At 43.2% G+C, this 19,501-nt stretch overlaps 1 protein-coding gene and 1 long non-coding RNA gene across 6 annotated transcripts in view; one reads left to right on the forward strand and one right to left on the reverse strand.

Annotated features, from left to right (window-relative positions):
* The first annotated feature begins 1,377 nt into the window (after window positions 1-1,377).
* Window positions 1,378-18,151, forward strand: LOC134174082 (uncharacterized). Of its 3 annotated transcripts, none has more exons than XR_009968491.1 (3): window positions 1,378-1,622; window positions 14,231-14,361; window positions 17,962-18,151. It is a non-coding gene; the product is annotated as an uncharacterized LOC134174082 (long non-coding RNA). The 3 variants fall into 3 exon arrangements; XR_009968490.1 differs by lacking the exon at window positions 1,378-1,622 and adding an exon at window positions 5,796-5,910; XR_009968492.1 differs by lacking the exons at window positions 1,378-1,622; window positions 17,962-18,151 and adding exons at window positions 5,796-5,910; window positions 14,733-14,858.
* Window positions 7,705-19,501, reverse strand: part of MXD4 (MAX dimerization protein 4) — a 39,916-nt gene continuing 28,119 nt past the window's right edge. For all 3 annotated transcript variants that reach the window (XM_062638665.1, XM_062638664.1, XM_062638667.1), the window contains 3 exons: window positions 14,904-15,018; window positions 11,637-11,796; window positions 7,705-10,488 (listed from right to left, as the gene is read on the reverse strand). In XM_062638665.1, coding sequence (XP_062494649.1) covers window positions 10,340-10,488; window positions 11,637-11,796; window positions 14,904-15,018 — 424 coding nt within the window. In that variant the 3' untranslated portion in view covers window positions 7,705-10,339. The remainder of the gene's footprint in view (window positions 10,489-11,636; window positions 11,797-14,903; window positions 15,019-19,501) is intronic.

The raw sequence follows: 19,501 nt of genomic DNA on the forward strand, positions 1-19,501 counted from the left end.
GGTGCTTGCCGGCCGCCCTCTCGCCTCCATCCGGTCGCTCTGGCGTGTCCCGTTGCGCCCAGCGCAGGGCAGGGAAGAGGATGGCGGAGAGCAGGCTGCAGCTTGGCGTTGAGCAACGCCGGGCCTCAGCCATGTGTGCCCACCGGCCCCCTCAAAGCTGAAGGAGGTGGCTCACGGTGGCCGCTCCTACCGCTCGTGTGTGCACAGCTTCCCTATTAGTAATTCATCCCTGCTTAGTTCTGTTATCGTGTTTTCATGGGCTTTTATGTCCGTGAATTTGTGTAACACCTTTCTGAACCTGGTGGTACCCCCAGAAGCTTTGCAAAATTCAGCCAAATGCAAAACTTTGAGAAAAAATCCAACCTGCAGCTTAAAATAACGCTTCCTTAAATGTAATTGTTCTTTAATCCTCACCTAATCCTGTTCAAACAATGCCTGGTGCTGGCGTTGCAGGGGTTGGTGAATGCCAAACCCTTCTCTTAACCCATGCCCTTCATGGCGGTCTGGAAACCGCCGGTACACTTCTCTTCGGCTCTGTCTGCTCCCATGTGGGTTTGGGCACTGCAAAGCGGGTGCTCCATTCCCTCCACCATTTCACAGGCACCTTTTACAGCACCGCTGCACCCTGCTGAGGTGCACAGGCGAGGCTGCACCCAGTCCTCAAGGTGCGGGTGCACCAAGGTGTTCTAAAGTCATCACCAATGCCCTTCCTTACCATGATCCCTATTGCCTTCCTGGCTGCTGCTGCCCACCAGAAAAGCCCTCAGCCGTGACTGCAGAACCCCTTCAGCCTAGCGAGGGCTGGTTCTGATTCGAGCATCGTGTAAACGTCATTGACAGCTTGAACATCCTTTATCAGCCATTCTTCATGTTTAACCATCTTTGTTTCCTGTCTACATTTCACGTGCCACCTTTCTCCAGGCTTCCCTGCTTGCCTCGCAATAGCCTCCTTCCCTTTCTCCTTTAGTCATGCAGGGGAGAGGTTTGGGCCATGGTTTTCTATTTGTGTCAGACATTTCTAGTCCCATATTTTTTAAACGCCTGGGCGTTTGTAGGTTTCTCACTTCTGAACTGCTCATTTAGGGATTTCTGGCATTTTCCCCTGGTTTTGCATAGGTCATTTTCTTAAAATTGAGTATCCGTTTGCTTTATTTGGCTAATTATACTGTGGTTGCTACTATGGAGCAGCTCACCCACTAACAGCTCTTGAATGAGATCCTCTGCACTGCCGAAGACTAAATTCAGAATGGTGGGTTTTTTCTTGTGGTTTCTAAGGTCAGTTATTCCAGAAAGTGTCATTTATTGCATCCAGAAATGTTGTCTACACTTCGCCCTAGTGAGGCATTGACCTGGGCTGTTATGTGGGTGGCTGAGCCCTCCCACCACATCTCCTAAACCTGCAGCTTCTCTAATCTTACTCAATGCAATTGTTGGAGTGAATCAGCACAGGGAAATGAGCAACCTTGCAGCTCAGCACAGCTAGGAACAACTGACATGGGGATTTCTGAATCAGAATCAGCACCTGTATCCCCTGCAAAGTGCAGGATGTTGATTTTTGGTAAAATGTGGTCTGCGCAAGACACTTCTGAGTTAAACCCTGACCTGGCAGTGAGTTCTCATGGGTAAGAAGCGCTGTAGTGTTGAATTCCTCCCTGTCACATTACAGCCTGATTACAGCTGCATTTTCGGCTAGCTGAAGTTTTCACATTGCCTTGCAGACAGAGCACTGCGTCTTCCCAATGGGGAAGGAACAAAAGCTTTCACCATCTTATTGCATCAGACTTTGGCATTTCAGTTCAGTCAGTGACTGCACTAAAATCAACTTCTGTAGCAGTATTTTGGAGGCTTGTGCTTCATGTATTGTTTTGGGTTTTGTTGATTTGTTTTTTTTTTTTAAGTTTCATAAATACCAGTGTATTTATGAAATACCATGGAAAAAATTCCCAAGTAAAAGCAAATCTTAAACACGCAGAAATCTTCCTAAAGTCCTTAGTGCAATCCAGCTCTGCCACTGAAGTCCACCTCCTAGATGAAAGAAGACACATCTGATAGAAGATTGTCTAGTTTTGTCTGTCAAATCCATTAGCTGGAATACTGCAACTAATGTCTTCAGTTCCCTGTGTGACTGGTTCCTCTCCCTCTTTCCAGACTTATGCACATACAGCAATCCCCCTCCCCTGTGGCCTTTCACAAACCCACATCCCCCTCTGTGTAGCTGGGCCAGCAGGACTATAGGCTCATTTTGAGGCTGGTTTGGAGCTCCATACATGCTGGCCAGCAGCCACCTCTTGAAAACAAGGAGGAGCTCAACTGGGGCAGTGTTCAGGCACATTCGGTGTAGGAAATAATTCATTTCTTTATACTCACACACAGAATTTTCATGAGTTTTTGCCATGGATTATCATTGCAGCCTCCATCCGATCTCTGCTATGTCAAATTCGGTGAAAATTAGCCTGAAGGTTCAAAAGTTATCAAGGAAAGGAGGAGCAGAACAGATGGACGGAAGAGGAGTTGTCAGACAGCATGATCTCATAATCCCCGCTGGCATAGGAATTCAGGCTAGAATTGAAATATTTCAGGTCAGAACAGTGTGAACTTAAAATTCTCATTTTGAAAGAACAAGCCTCTAAAGTGAAACAAATTTTCATTTGTCAGACCATCGACTGGCTTTTAGGGCAGAGATTAAGCAGCAGCCTTCCCCTACAAACACATCTTCAACATTGCTTACAGCCATTTCCCCACCCAGCCACAGCCCTATGTGCTGCAGTGTTTGCTTTTGCATCTCCTTGTGGATGAAGATTGTTTTTCTCTGATTCATTTTGTCTTGGTTGCGTTCAGTCAAAACACAATTAAAGACTCACCCTTTTTTGCCGTTCTAGTACCAGTTGTTTTGCATCTGTGCCCAAGAAACAGAGAGGTTGCTTAAATAATATATTGCCTTTACAGGACACTTTATGGTACGTTCCAGCAGATTAAAACATAGACGTTTCTGGAAGGATATGTGTTAGCTCTGCATTATTCCACAGATGCTATGTTGCATTTATTTCACTGCAGAGTACAACATTGTTGTGCCAGATACCTTAGAGAGAAGCTATGGGTTACCCATTGGCCAAGGCTATGAAGAACAGCCGAGGAGCATGTAGGCAGTGCAGCTGGCCAGTATAAACCCTTCCACTGGGATACATCTGTCAGCTGAAAAACTCTTATATAAATCATCTGCTTATGACTACTTAAGGCTTTTGTTTTGGTTTGTGTAAAAAAAAAACAAACCAAACCAACACAGATAATACGTGGACAATATAAAGTCATTTTCATTTGCATCACACTGCACATCCGCTACCAGCACGATGACGTTACAAGTCCCTGCTGCAGACTGCTGGAGTAACAGCTGCTCTTAGGAAACACCCTGTCCTAAAAGGCAGTTCATTGCTTTATGCATATTTATATTCTGAATTAAGAGCAGCTTTTGCAGTGCTATGTGAACTTTTATTATAACAAAGTCAGAAGACAGGAATTTGGCACCAGGTTGCTCTCTCCCCCAAGCACATGCATCTTCTCTCTAGAGGAACATCAGATTTCATTCTGAGACCTTGTATTCCCAGAAAAGCAGGTCAGAGTGATTAGTTTTCTTCAGCTTTGTTGGATTCGGTGTCATAAGTAGAAGAGAAGCTCCTACACGCTTGGGCTAACACTGCTGGTGTATTAGACATATAACACCCAAGGTTCATTTTCTTTCCTAGAAAACGGTTTGTTTACTCTTCTGACCCTATTTCGTATGAAAACCCCCAGCGGAGCTGCTCAACCAGGCTGTCTGCAGTGGGGTTTGTTCACAAGCAACTGAACCTCTGTGGGGAAGCACACCAAGACTTGTCAGGGGCCTCGGCAGGGACTGCATGGGACCAGATTGCTCCCTGCCTCTGCCCTGCCTGGTCCTTCTCCCATCAGCACTCCTCCCCAGTGCAGCAGGGGTTCCTCTGCACAGGGCTGACACCGGACAGCAGGATTCTGGGGGGCTTTCATGGGGTTGTGTCCTCAGCCTGTGGACTGTAACATCATAGCAGGCAATAGGAAAGCCGGCTCCTACCAGCAGCAGTCTTTGCTCTTCCAAACGCAGCTCACTTGGCAGCAGTAATGCCAGCACTCCACCACACCATCATCATGCACTTCTTGCCACACCACGGTCCTTAAATAGACAGGGTAATTCACAGCTTCAGGAATAATAATAACTGAGAACTTTGCCATTGCAGCCACTTTAAATTGCCTCTGTTAGAGGAAACTGATCTTTATAGCATCATGAACTTAATCCTGGTTTAAAGCTTCTTTCCATTTAAATAGGCCTTGACAAACTTTAACTCTGATAGGCAAGGCAAGTTTCTGGAATTTTAATACTAAATTTGAAACATCCATTATTAGCAAAATGAGGAAACGTCTATAAACACTTGTATAAACAAATCATAAGACATTGTAAATGTTGTAAAAGAAGCTGCATAGGTTATAAATTGTACATGATTTACAAAAACAGTGCCTTCACATTATCATAATTGTGATACCCCATGTGGTTCTGTGGTTCTTTATTGTGCTGAGAAAAGTGGTGCTGTCCCCAAATACTGCACTGCTAGGAGTCTTTTACAGCCTTTTTTGCTGTTGGAGACTGATTTATAATAAGCTAGTAAAGAGCTGAGTTGTATTTTAATACTTTGTGATACTGTGATAGCAGTAATTGCAAAGAAAGCTGTGGTAACAGTTTTCTATGCTTTGTGCATGAAGATTTTTCCTGATTCAGCAGCTGAGCTTATTTGAATCAAACATAAAGGTATCAATGAGCTCCTTGCCATGATTTCAACTTAAAGCTCCTATTTCTGTATTTTAAAGACTTTGCTGTAGTTAAGTGCAGCACATATGACACACTGAAAGAGGCTTCGGTGGATGTCGCACACTGCAGCAGAGAGCACAGCGATGGGACTTGCAAAGCTCTGTCCCAGCTCTCCTAGTAACAAAGTAAAATGCTCATCTTGGTCTGTACATCAGCAGTGTCGTGACTGTCAGATCTGACAAAATACACATACAGAACTCGAGGCTGCCTTTTAGTGCCTTTTTCCCTGTCTTGTACAGAGCTGGAGTGATTTCAAGTATAATTACTTAGAACAGGCGCTAATGCATTTCAGTTTGCACTTTGTTTTACAGGTTGGTTCTGGTCTTCAGAAATGTAATGGTGGAAAGTCATACTGTGCCCATGGTCAGGGACAAGTAATGTTAATGATGATTGGGGTTGCACTGGGCCAACAGGGAGAAGATCCTTAGTTTATACGGCACTCCAACCCTCGTACCATACTACTGACTTGAATTGCTAAAACTCAGTGAGCTCCTTATGAAACAGCCATGAAGCCTATACACACAGACTTGCAAAGAGGAGAAATACTACACACAAATAACAAATGATGAAAAATTAAAAACCCCCAAAAGGTATAAAAATCTGCATATTGTGACGAGATAATGATACAACACAATACTGCATGTGCTATAGAACATAGTACCACACACGTGCATACAAATGAACCTGTACAGTATAATACACCTGATGGGCAATGAACCAACCATTCCTGTGGCTCTGGGACCCAGGGTCTCCGGCGCAGAACCCACTCACTAACACCTTCAGGTAACAGTATGACTGGTGATCAGCAGAAAGCTGTCTTGCCAGTCCTTCATATGCACCAAAATCCCACTTAAAAAGCTATAATACACAGACTCTGACTGACCTAAATGGTGTAACCAGGGTTCACGCCTCTTGTGCAAAAGGGAGGAAGACATTCTGAAACAGGAGCACCTTCTCTCTGCTTTGCCCACAGGTGAGGCTCTGGCTGGACGTGCCTCCCAGGAATACTTAGCTGCCATGGATTTACAATACTCCAGGTAGAGAAAATCCAAGGTGACCCCATGTTTTCTGGCCTTTTCTGTTTCTTATGGCCCCTGTGTTTTAGCTCTAGGTAGTGACAACACGCCTGGATGGTTCTTTCTTTAACAACTCTTTAACCCATTAACAACTAGTGCATTTAGGCAGTTACTTAAGCAAATTGAGTCCTTTCACTGCAGAGGAAATTAATTGCTGATGTGTCTGCCCCATTAGTGTTTGTAGGGAGAACAGCTCATCCTTAAAGAGTAGCTAAAGGGATTTCAGTTCTCCTCCCAGCCATTCTGGGGAGTGCGAGTTAGCGGATTAAATATCAGTGCTGTTACTGGCTCTTACCATACACAACCAATGGCCAAGTGTCCCCAGGGAAAGCAGGAGTTGAGGCCCCAAGGATGGAACCAGGCAGAGCTCTGTCCATGGAGCTCACACACACACAACTTCACTTCTTCCCATTTCAAGCTCTCTTGTGGCATTTCAGTTCATGGGTTACACAGAGGGTACAGCCAGATGCTCATAATAGTGCTGTTTATGACAGTAACTTGTTTATAGATCAAGAGGAGTAACTGTTGTTAGGCTACATGTGGTCTAGCTGAACCCATACACATCCATGTCAACAAAAATAACCGTGCTTAAGGGCAAAGTCTTAATTCTGTAAGTTAGATGCAAGTCGTATTAGATCTTCTTTTTTCCTATCCCAAATCCTACACTGAGAAATTAGGATAGAGACTTGTCTATAAATACCAGATGAAAAACTGTCCTTCCCATGGATATGTGGGGCTTATTTCTGCTTTTATCTGGTGAAACTCGCTCTGAACCAAGTTTGGGGTTTGTGTAAGGCAATGCAGGACCAGTCTCTGGTGAGCACTGTGTTACAGAGGATCTGCTGCTCTTTTCTGGGTATGAACAAATGAGCTGCAGTGGGCGGGGGAGGACAGGTTGGGCAGGGAGGAGGATTCACCCTTCAAACTGCAGTGGGAATGTACATGAAAAGCTATGAGTTTTAGGGTGGTTTGGTTTTATTCTGCCTCTCTGTGATGACAGAGTGCACTCACAGAGCTAGAGGAGAGCTAACCCCAGAGCAATGAAGAGGCGTGTATCCTCCTGACACCAGTGTACCACAGGGGAAAGCCCTTCCTTTCCTCTTCCCTTAGGAAAGAGGCCAAACCTCCGTGTCTCCAGAAAAAGAACTGGATGACTTCATCTCCAGAGCCCTTTCCACAGAGGAAAAGACCTGGCAGCCCTGTAATCTCGTCCCTGCTCCTTCATTTCCTATGTGGTAATTGCAGAGAAAATAGATCAGCTGAGCAGCAGCATCTCCCCACCTGCAAAGAGCACGATCATGATACAGAAGGAGAGAGCTGCCGAGGCAGTGGCAGTATTTAACCTGGCAGCATGCAGAATGCTTTTTGCACTCCTGTTCCTATTACACACAGTTGTGCACTTACACACAGACACATGCAGGCATGGAGCACACACAGCACTAGGATACTATTTGCATCCCTAGGTAGTGCTGCACTGGCTGCTCTGCAGCAATAGAATCACCTCCCTGGAGGGATGTCAGAGCGCTGGATGCCGCTGTGAGTTGGCTGGGGCAAGGACCCCCAATCCAGCCACCAGACCCCATGCTTGAACAGCCATGGCACTGCCTGCAACCAGACTGCTTCTGATGGAGCCAAAGGAGAAGGGCTGTGCCTGAAACACCTCCTGGAACTGGCTGTGCTTGAGGCAGCAACAGCCCCCAGCTGCAATAACTGAACGAGTAAAAACAAATGAACCCTTTTTATTTCCACTCAAGATTATTCGAGTAATTTTTATTGAAAATATAAGATCTACAAAGCCATGGATACCCAGCGTGGAAGAACTCATTAAGTTAGCACATTCATCTTTCAAAGGAAAATTTCAGGTCGACCTAAGGTACAATAATGTTCAATTTAAAATCTCGGTTTTTTTTTCCTTCTGTAAGGTTCAAATCTCTTTCCATTAGGAGGTTCTGTGCAAGAGCTGCTTGTCATGAAAGGAAACACTTTACAATCCATGAATGTGTTCATTATATAATAAATGAACAGCAACAATATACTAGCCTTTTTTTTTCCTGTTAACAGTCGTGTGTTAAAGTAAACTCTTACTTTATTTTTTTCCATGATTTGGAAATTAGTTACATATGCACCAGAGGAGCTAGTAATTTCTGCTGCTTGTCAGCTACACACAATGAGTATATTGCTGTGTGCTTTCCCCAACAATGAGGATTTTAGTAATATGCAAGGTGTACAGAACGTAATACCAAAACCTGCATCACAGAAAAGGTTAATTGTTTTCTTATTCAGCTGCCAGAGTTTATAACCTTAGGCTCCTCCCCAGAGCCAAAGTAGGGGTGGCCGTCCATTAGGTTATGTAAATTAAATGTATACGTTTTCCTTGTTGGCAAGTTCCAAGCAGTAAGCGAGAGTGCAAACAAGGATCGGTAAGCTGCCACAAAATGGATTCGTATTTCTACTCCGTGTTGTAAGAGCCAAAGGGAGGACACGTATGTCAGATGTTGAAAGAACAACTGAACCTTTGTTTTTGATCGTTATGGTCAGTCTGTCATGAGGTCTTGTATCCGAATGCTAAAAATGGCACCACTCCTGGACATCCCATAGCCTTACACAGTACATTTGTGTTTCCCCAGCCACCAAGCACTGGTCTCACAGAGACCCTGACTCCATAAGCTAACAAAATACAGATTCGGGTGCTGGCGAATCCAAGGGAGGGCTGATACAAAGACAATTAACCCTCCCACCAAAACCTAATGGTATGATTTTACTTAAAGCCACACTGAATCAGTTGTGAGAGGGTGGACATACGAACGCACCTCTGTGCTTCAGCCGTAAGAAGGTGGACAACTGACCATTCCAACAGAGGGTCTCGAAACAAAGCTTAGTTGTCCTTTAAACAATGAGAAGGAGAGGCATACATAAATGGTCACCAAGGCACAATATGACAAAGGTGAAGAGTCCCTGAGACTCTGGTCTGGGTCTGTACCATTCCCCTCCCTATACAAGTAAATGAGAACATTTAGGAAAATATAATACAAAATCTCTTACAGGAAATATAGACTACACTTGCTAAAATCACTTCCCTAAAAGTGTTTATAGCTTTTTTCTTTTTTTTTTTAGTTTTTTTTTCTTTTTTTTCCTTCTTTTTTTTTTTTTTTTTTAAAAGACCTTCTTTAAACAGATAATGCAAAGACTGGTCCATTTTTTTTAATTACCCGGCAAGCCAAGCTCTAATGACTTCACTAAGCAGAAGTTGTATTAAAATACAGCTTCATAGTATTGCTACAAGTTGGGTAAATATGTTCTGAACAGCTTGATGAGTACTAAATAAACTTTGCTGTTTTACAGCATACGTTTTCATTTTTTTGCACTTTTTTTAAGAATAGAAAATGCAATTATAGTGTGCAAAAGAAAAAAAATTAATTATCTTCTAGCTGAATACTGTAATTTTAAGCCATGTCTTCCATAAAGATGTACTGACATGAGTAAATAGAAGAAAATATAAGCCAGAGATTTCACTTCCTTGCAAGGAAAGATTAACTATTGCAAACTGGATCACTTGAGTTCTGTATTCTTCAGACAAAGAAATGGAAAAACAACCCAAAAAACCACTGAAATGCTTCAGTTTCATCCCTTCCACGGTAACAGGTTGAAACTGCAGCACTGCTTTCTGCTGCTCCCGTTAACGTGGACAGAATGATTTGCTGCTGGTTGGATACTGAATACAAAAAAAAGCAGAAGAAAGTTGAGATCATCCCACATGAAGTCATTATTAGAGCTGGCTTTTCCCCGTTTTGAAGTACAGTAGTGACTTGTAAATATGACCTTTTCTAAAGATCATCTGAGATTTGAAGATTTATCTGCCTTCTTCACCCAAACAGCAGCTGCTGAATTTACTCTACAGAGCCCGCTACAGCCTTCAGAATGTTGTGGGTTTGGGTTTTGTTTTCATCATGAAAAAATACCACAAAAAGTAGTTTTAGGGTTTCGTTTCTCTGAATCATTGACACATTGTAGATTCCATTTATTCTTCCATGTTTGAAAATGGTTTCTGCAAAACTCAAAATAACTGTCAAACTCCCTCACGCCATGCTTCCAACAGGTTGAATTTAATACTTCTTGAATGGAATGACATAATTTATTTTCTTTAATTTGCAGTATGGCTACATCAAGCTAGCTTTAAGTCACAACTGTACCTAACCACAGTTCTCTGCAGCAAACCCATGATTTACAATATCTAATATTGTGGTTACAGTGCAGGGAACCGTGGGTTAAGAAACCTCCATGTCAGAGTACTGTGGTTGGGGTTTCCTGGAAGAGTGGCAGTTGACAACTCTGGAATATTCATATAAGTGCTTCAGTCAGATGGTCCTGAGTTGAGCGGGGAACTCAGGCACTATGAGAGCCTGGCATTCAGTCTGCGGGAATGTGTGTAGCCTCCGTCACTCGAACCGCTTTGCAAACTGTAGTGGTCTTCAGCATCACTGGCACTTCCAATACTGTCCATTTCACCTGGAGTAAACTCCATTCCTTCAATGTCTACTTCTAAAGAGAACACAAGAAGGCACATTTTCAGAAAGGCAGCAGCTGTAGCAAGTAATCATGGGCCAGTGTCAATCAGTGTTCAGGTGAAACCTGAATCATACTTCATTTTCTGTAATTAACAGAAAACTGGAACAGTAATTCCCGGGGAAGGGATGATCTTGTCCACCAGAGAATTAAAATCCCTTCTGTCCTCATCCACATAAATATACTGCATGGCATCAGTACCAGATGCTGTCCCAGAACTGTTCCAACCTGTGCACTGACACCGATTATAAAACACCCCAACCCTCCAAGGCTGTGGCACTGCAGCTCATCATAACTCCAACCAATGCAGGTGTCGCTGGCAGTGAGACACAGTCAGCCTGCACCGGTGCTCACGCACAGAAACACTTCACATCATGAAATAAGGGATAGTGACAGGCAGCTTGAAGAGCTCTGTCCTCAGCGAGAACCAGATATAGAAACACTTGGTGATTGATACAGAGAAAATACTTTAACGTTTAGAATCACAGAACCATAGAATCATAGAATAGTTCGGGTTGGAAAGGACCTTAAGATCATCTAGTTCCAACCCCCCTGCCCTGCCGTGGGCAGGGACACCTTACACTAAATCATATCACCCAAGGCCTCATCCAACCTGTTCTTGAACACTGCCAGGGATGGAGCATTCACAACCTCCCTGGGCAACCCATTCCAGTGCCTCACCAGCCTAACAGGAAAGAATTTTCCTCCTTTCACAATAAATGATGTGGAATTCATTTATTCACACATATGGATTAAGACCAGTAAGATCTTTTTTTTTTTTCCCCCAAGAAGAAGATATTATTCCAGCCTTAGTAATAATTACCCTAAAAATTCAGAACATTAAATGTTAATTGTTCAAAAAACTGGCAAACCCACATGCAGTGTAGCCAGCTTTAAAATCCAAGCAGTACTAATGCTTCACAACTGCTTAGAAAAAAGAAAACATTTCCCAAAGCATGTAAAAGAGATGCAGTAGGTTTTCATCCTGCAAATCACACAATGGAACTATTTTGCCAGGGTTTTGCTGAAACCTTGGATTTAGTTCTAAATGCTTTTCTTGCTTCCCTGTTTACCTTTCCCTGCCAGCTCCTGCAAGTCCCTTTGGGAAGCCCTTGTTCAATTACCTTGTTCAGAGTCAGTGGATATTGTTGATCCCATACTGTCAGTGCGGATGCGCTCCATGCCCTGCACGGATAGCTGCTCCAACCGGCGCTTGAGGTAGCGGTGCTCCCGCTGTAATTGTTCTTTAATATTTAGAGCTTTTCGGTCCTGTTCTTCCAATTTCTGAAAGGGAGAAGAAAGCCAGTGAGCTGACAGGTTTGATCATGTTAAAACCCAGGTAACTGAAAATCTGCTCATGAACAGTAACATAGAATCATATAATCATAGAATGGTTTGGGTTAGAAAGGACCATCCCATGGGCAGGGATGCCTCACTCTAGACCTATCGCCTAAGACTCTGTACAACCTGGCAGTAATTTTAAAGCAGTTTAAATGTTTTCATTAACTCAAAATTTAAATTAAATTTAAATTGTTTTTTGTTTTTTTTTTTAATTATAATGTTATAGAAGTCAGTACAATTTAAGCAGGCTGGGCCAGAGCTGAATTTCACAATAAGATACATGAATATATGGGGAAAAAGAACCCCAAAATCCCTCAGTGATTCTCTTGCCACCAGCAGCCGCTCCTCAGCTAAGACCAAATTATTGTTGCCTTGGTTGTGGGGAATGTTTAAATTACTTTGTCAGGCAAAGCTGGCACCATCTCTGATAACTGGAGTGTAGCTCAGGTTTCAGTCAGAACATAACGCCTCTGTAGGTGACATAAGAGGCTTATCACCATGCAGGAATCACTGCAGCCTCCCGAGTGCTCTCCCTCCTACTGCAGGCCATGGAAATTTTTAACATTTAAAAAGCTTCATTAACAATAGGCAGTATTAATTATATACAGTAGGAGGAATTTACTAACAATTCTCTTTATTCTTGCCTGTTTTTTTCCCTCCTTGAACTGCAGCACAGCAAATACGATAACTCGGTGATAATGCCCTACAAAATCAGTGGTATTAATCCAAAACTTCTCAGCAAACAGCCTGTGAAAGGTTCCTTCCACACATGTACCTAAAATCTCCCCTCTGCTTGAGTAAAAGACAGTATTAGTTATGGAAATAGAATATTTCACACCTGGTAAGATGTGCTGCATTGTTGTTCCAAATGCAGTAACAGAAATAGTGTGTTTTAAGATTTCAACTGAACCCTCTTCCAAATCACTGATAGCCATTTAAAAGAAATTACTATGTAATTAGTGAAGAAAGCGTAATGAGTATGATGGGATCAAGAGCAGGAAGGACAGAGAAATAAAAATGCCTCGTATCATTTAACAGAATTACCTAACCAATGAAGTGAATTACATGTTGTAGCAGCAAAAGCACTTGTAAGAAAGACCCTGTTTCTGCTTGAGCTGTGTTTACAGGACACTGAGATTTAGGAGATGTGCAGGGACTGAGCACAGCTGCTGCCAGTCCCTCCCTGCTGAGCGAACCTCTGCTGGGTTTCCTGAGGAGAGCAGGGGGACACAGTGCACAGCAAACCACAACCAAACCCATTCCAGAGGTCTGGCTGTTCCAGTGCCAGCCTCAGAGCAAAAGTATTTATCTTTGGAAAAAAAACCCAATTGACACTATTGAATTGAGCAGTTTCCTGGCTGAATGAAATCTAACTTCTGCAGCCCCCTCCCAGGCAATACACTCTGTAGATACACATCATACGTGGATACACAATAAGAAAAAGGGTTGGCACATCCACGTACGCAACAAACCAACTGTGCCCAATTGATCAGATTTCCTTTTCCCTGTACTTTCCTGGCTGCAATCCCAAACTTTAACAACTATTTTAGGAATGAGCTCAGTGATTCAGATCCAGGAGACTCAAAACCATCTGATTCTTCAGGGCAAGCTGCAGTATATGGGGAGGGTGAATGTGTGAAAAGTTCAAAGCTAATGACTGTATTTGAAATGGCAGAGAGGCACTGGCATGCTCTGGTGGTGCAGCGGGGAGGCAGCTTGCCTGATGAAGGGGAGCAATTAAGTGGCACCCCAGTTAGGGCAGATTCAGTTAAAATCTCAAAGAGAAGGTTAAACTTCAGCCTCAGTTTTCAGAAGAACAAGTACTTTGTACCGAGCACGATGGACTTGGACGGAATCTGCTCCTAGCTGTTTTTATCAGCAGCTGACAGGGTGACTACATGGCTAATCTCTCACACTTGCCACTTGTAAAAACAGTTCTTCAATTTGTATGCATAAGCCCATGACAGGGGGGCAGCCCGAGACAAAACCCACATGCAGTGCCTTTCACGCATGTTAGCCTCCATTATAAACAAGAGGCTGAAATCTCAAATGGTAAAACCAGGGCTTGCCCAGCTGGAGTCAGTCTGCTTCTGAGGGCTCAGTAAAGTTGCTCACAAGAAAGGTTTTGCTTAAGTTAATCTTTAATTCTTCATCTGAATCACACACGTTTCTGCAGCTGCAGTGGATCTCAGTGCTGTGCAACCGCAGGCTGATCTCCACAATACTCCATGATCACCGGCACTGTTTCACCTCTCCTGACACTTCTCTTGACCTGTTTCCCTCTAACACTGAAAAAAATGCCAGCCTTGCACACAGCAGCAAAAACCTGTTCTTTAACTTTTACATTTGAATACTTGTTTGTCTTATGTCTGCATAGAACCCTGGTCTCCTGAAAACGATGACAGTGAAAATGGGAGTGAAGGTGTCTTTAAGAGAGGAGGCCTGAGGAATAATTCCCTTTGAAATTACCTTTGCCGGTGTATAACCTGTGCTGCTGCTGGATCACAGGTGAGATTTTGGGTTTTGTTCTACTCTTGTTCCACCCATGCAAGGGAGAGGCAACAAACAGGAGAGTGGATTTCATTTTGGTTTCTTTTAAATGATTAAAAAATGCTCCAGGATCTGGTCATTAAGATGTGGGATGGGGATAGGGCTTCCTAGTAGCTATAATTCCTTTGACTCCATTAGATTTTTTGATCATGAATAGATCTGGCTTTTTACATTGAAATCAGTGCAGTACAATGCTACTTTACTTAGTTCTTAAAAATACATCTATTAATCAAAGAACAGCTCTGATACAGATATTAAACTGAATGTAAACTATTAACAACTAAGCAGAAATCACATAAATCACTGTTTTATACATCTTGGGACTGCAGGTAAATTGCAAACTCTTGATGCTGTGCCTGAAATCCTTGCAACTAATAAAGGCCAATATACCCAGAAGATCAGACATATGGATACGGAGTTGTGTGAAAATTAGCTTCCTTTCTATGGATTCTGGAAGATTCTGCTTTAAAAGAAATCAAAGGATGAATGAACGTTTTTACCTTGATATGCATCTTGGCTCTTTTCAACAGACTTAGAGTGGTGTGCCGGGTGCTGTCCGGCCCGAGCGGCACGAGCTGTTTTAGCTGTTCCAAATATAGCCGGAGTTTAGCCCGCCTGAAATGATTAAAAATGAAGAGCATTGTAGTGAAGTTGCACCCGAACAGCACATCCTATATGCAAACACCATCTGTTTGCAGGAGCTCTGTGCACAACTCGATTCAATGGTGGCTTCCTTTCCCCTCCCTTTGGCAAAGCTTCAGACCTAAAGGTCACTTGAAATGCAGTTAACACTGCTTAGCACATGCAGACAGCAGGTTCATATCTGTACTGCAAAGCTGTTTGCTCAGCCTGGGTAGTCCCATCTTAACGAAGGGGGAGATGTGAGCAACCCAGGCAAGGCTGCACACTGAGCCTATGACTGGGTAAGGAAGGAGAACTGGGACTTCACCCCAACAGTGATTTTTGCCATCAGCGATGAAGCTGTGAGAGCGAGCAGGGGGGCTGCAGACCCCAGCTTCCCTCTCCCTCATTAGCCCTTCCCAACGAGATAGGACACACTCCTGGTACACAAGACAAGGGCATGCATGCAGCTCTGCACAACTCATTGCTGCTTCCAGACATGGTTTATCAATGCATTGTAACAGGGAGGTCCTAATGCCCCTTCTCCTCCCATCCTGACCCACATTCCCCCCCCCCCCCCCGACGAGGAGATGCTTCTTCTCTCGCTGTACAGCCATGAAAACCTTTATTATCAACACACAAGAGAAAATACACCCAGCCATTTTGGGTCCTGCTTTCTCTGTCACTCCCTTGCAAGTATAACTACTGCTGCTCTCAACAATCTCTCCTTTACTAATGACATTAAAACTATCAGTAAAAAGAGCATCAGCAAAGCGGTTATTTCTACAGATGCTTGGTTCCCAAACTTTGACTGTCTTTGAGAAGGATGCTGGCAATACAACAGTCTGTGAAACAGTGGCTTCAACTACCCAAAGGCAGGCAGTGGCAAACCAAACAACACTGTGTGAGCATCTCTACACCTAAATCCAGAAGAAACTCTCTCCTGGTTGTAATACACTGATCCATACCATTTTGCAATGGGATAGAAACGGATGCAGAAGTGCTTATATGAGCAATACGTCTAATATCTTCCTTTCCTCCAGCCTGTTACAGACTGAACAAAGAAATGACCTGGAGTGTACCAATATCCCCCACAAAGCTAATAATAAGAGAAGTAGATCACAAGTGTGAGATGAACAATCATCTTGTTCAAATCTGCTCAATGCTGCATGAAGGAAACACACTTTGCAGGAAATTTAATGCTTCTACTCAAAAATGAACCTTCTGTTAAACAATCAGTTCAGAACCAGAATCCAGCAGCACTGTTTGAAATGCAGAGGATTTAATATGCACTGAATGACAAGTTACACGTGTGTAATTGCAATGATTAGTGTAATGTGACAACCACTTGAGAATTAATGGGGAAAAAAACCAAAGCAAAATAAAATCTAATTAAAATACAGTAATGACTGCACACTCACATGTTCTGGCTGCCTATAAATCAGGAATGTATTAGGTAGGAAACCAAAGAGCAGTTCCATAAAATCACTAATTCCTTCTTCAAGCCACTCAGGGGAAAAAGGAAATACTGGTCAAAATGTGATTCTCAAGAGAAAACTGATGACAGACTTGGTTCAGGCCCGTGGTTTGTTTTTAACTGCAAGACTCTAAACTTCACCACCTAAATGCTATTACTGAAACAACAGCAACAAAGACTGGGATAAATATGCACAGAAATTGCCCCATCAGTTCACAGGTGCCTTGTGGCTGCTACTGGGACACTGAGCTTTAAAATAGCAAAATGCCAGAAATAGGGAATATAGGTACTTATACAGAAAATCCTAATCAGGCGAATGTCTGTTCCTGGGGCTGCAGCACCCAACAACCACCTGGCTGATTTGGGTTTAAATATAAAAACTCGCTCCAGGACTAAACTGAAATAATCTTTTAGTTTTTAAATGGCCTCTACAGACACACGAGATCATCTGCGTCACTCAGCACAACTTGGATGCAACTGTATTTAGACAGCTGACAAGAGAGTGGGGACTGAAGATAAAGGAGGATGTGGCAGAGGACAAGAATAGTATCCAAGCAGTAAACAGAGAGTTAAATACATGGAAATGGAATGAACAATATACTTGGACTAACTGAAAGTCTAGTGAAGAATAAACAGAACTGTTGATCTGAGATCTACTTAATATTAATCCTGGAGAACGTTAATGAAGCCGGACTACATACTCAACTTCTCTGCCTCTATTGCTGTTTGAAGAAAGTCTGCCTGCTGCAGGGAGAATGTAAGGAGTTAGTGCACTTCCTTACCATCAACTGGGAAGTTAACAGAATCATCACCAGGGTGCAGAGGGCACAGGCTGTGAGTAGTTTTAAAGCACTAATTCTTTTCTGTTATCTGCCAACCAGGTAAACCAGGACTTCACAGGAGAAGAACATCACAGGACTGACACTAAGGAAAGCATTTTAACTGATCAATAAGAGGAACTGAAACGCATAGTATTAAAACATTGTTTTAAGGCATTCTAAGCACTAGCAGTTGATAGCACTAAACGTAATAAACACACTTGCTAAAAGACCTGCTCTAACTTCATGTTTGTTTTTAATGGGAGCTTACATTTAATTACTCAGCACCTATAAATCCATTAAAGATTATAAATCACCAGCTTTAATGCAGCTCTTTACGTAAGTGCAGGCATGTTTATGTGGCTAATTCATATGTTGAAACACAACAAGCAGCATGATCGATGGCATAGATTGTGAATGTAAAAAGCAGAAAATCAGCCCACACAATTCCTGTGGCTCTGGAGTAAATATCCCCCCGTCTTTCATTTAGCACATCGCAAAAGAAGTGTAAGAATGTAAGAAAACATTCCAGGCGTGTTGTGTTAACAGATCACACCAGCAGGAACACGGGACTCCAGCTCCACAGCAGATAAGTTGTAACATACAGATGCTGCCAGCTTTCATTTCTCTCTTTTTCTGCAGGGACCTGACAGCTTTTGCTTTTCCTCAGCTGCCCACTGGATGAGGGAAAGGCACTCACAGAGGTGATCGTGGCTGGAGCCGCTTTGTGTTTTGCAGCTCATGCCTCAAATTCCATCTAGAAAACAACCAAGAAAAAAACAACCCAGCAGCCTGGTCTCAGAGCAACGGGGCAACAATATCAGTGCGTGAAGTGTGGTTGCAGTTGGGTAATTAGCTTCAAAACCTGCCTGTCACACCTTCACCCACACAAGGATGGCGTCAGGTCAGGACACTGGTGCCTGGAGAAGCGGACACTTAGCTCACGTGGATGCACAGAAACATCCCCCTCGTCACTGGTGCTGCATTTACCAGGGAAGGTCAGGATCTAAGAAAAACAGCCATCCAAAATCTGAATCCTGAAGCCTGCAGCTGTTTCAGGGACAGCCCCACACACAGAAAGAGGTGCATGCATGACCTGTCTCTGATCTACCATGTTTTCCTTTGTGCCAGATGATGAAAGGGTTTCAGCTGCTCAAGAGTTCACTGTTTCTCCATTAGCAAGCTCACATGGTCCTATAAATCTGCATTACAGCTCTTCTAATGCTTAATAAAAATGAATAACTAAGCCCATAGATTGGGTCAGTGTTCCACAGCAGTGGCCATGTCTAGGAGCAGTCGGGTGGTTCACCCCATTCATATAAAGCAGAAAGCCTCTTGCTGACTACTAACATTTCCAGCTGGAAGTGCCCTGATCTGGTTTTGAATCCATGTAAACCCTAATGGGCAATACTGGCACATGTCTGAGAACCAAGAGCAAAATGAACCCTGGAGTCCCACAATGTGGTGGGCAAAGCAGCAACTTAACAGTGGTGTTAGGAACTTCCCTGTAGTACAAGGCATCCATTAGAAGTTCATTTAAGTCCTCAGAAACTCCAGTTTGCTCCAGTGCTCGGCTGTGAAAGGCAGGAGCAACGCAAGCCAGTGAGCTACGGTTCACCACTTCCCCCAGAAAAGGCTGCCATGCAAAAGTAAATTAAGCTCTTTGACCCTAACCAATTTTGAAACTGTGTTAAATGAGTTTATTAGATAATGGTCAATAAGCTTCTCCATATGTATGAAATCCCAAATGCAAATCCATTTCAGCGCACCAAGAAATGCAATACTAAGATGCAGAGGGGAAAAAGAGGAAACAAAAACCCCTATTGTTCACACTGGATAATCTTCATTCCAAGGAAACTGCAACAATTCCAAGAAATTCCTACAACTACTTGATGGGTGTTGCAATGAGAACAAAATACTTCTTAGTGGGGCCAAATAATAGAAATAATAGAACAAGAGGCAATGGCTGTGAATTGGGAGGTTCAGGATGGACATTAGGAAGGAATTTTTTTACTAGGGCAGTGGTGCACAACCAGAATAGGTTCCCATAAGGGCTGTGGAAGTGCAGTCCTTGGAGGATTTTCAACACTTACCCAGACAAAGCCATAGACATTCACTCCAATCAATATTTCTATGAACACAGAAACCAAAATTGCTCCCATGCATGTAACAGCAAAGCACC

Source organism: Pezoporus occidentalis, unplaced genomic scaffold (assembly GCF_034315485.1).
Source record: "Pezoporus occidentalis ecotype Australia unplaced genomic scaffold, CSIRO_AGI_Poc_V1 ctg58, whole genome shotgun sequence".
NCBI classification, from domain to species: Eukaryota; Metazoa; Chordata; class Aves; order Psittaciformes; family Psittacidae; genus Pezoporus; species Pezoporus occidentalis.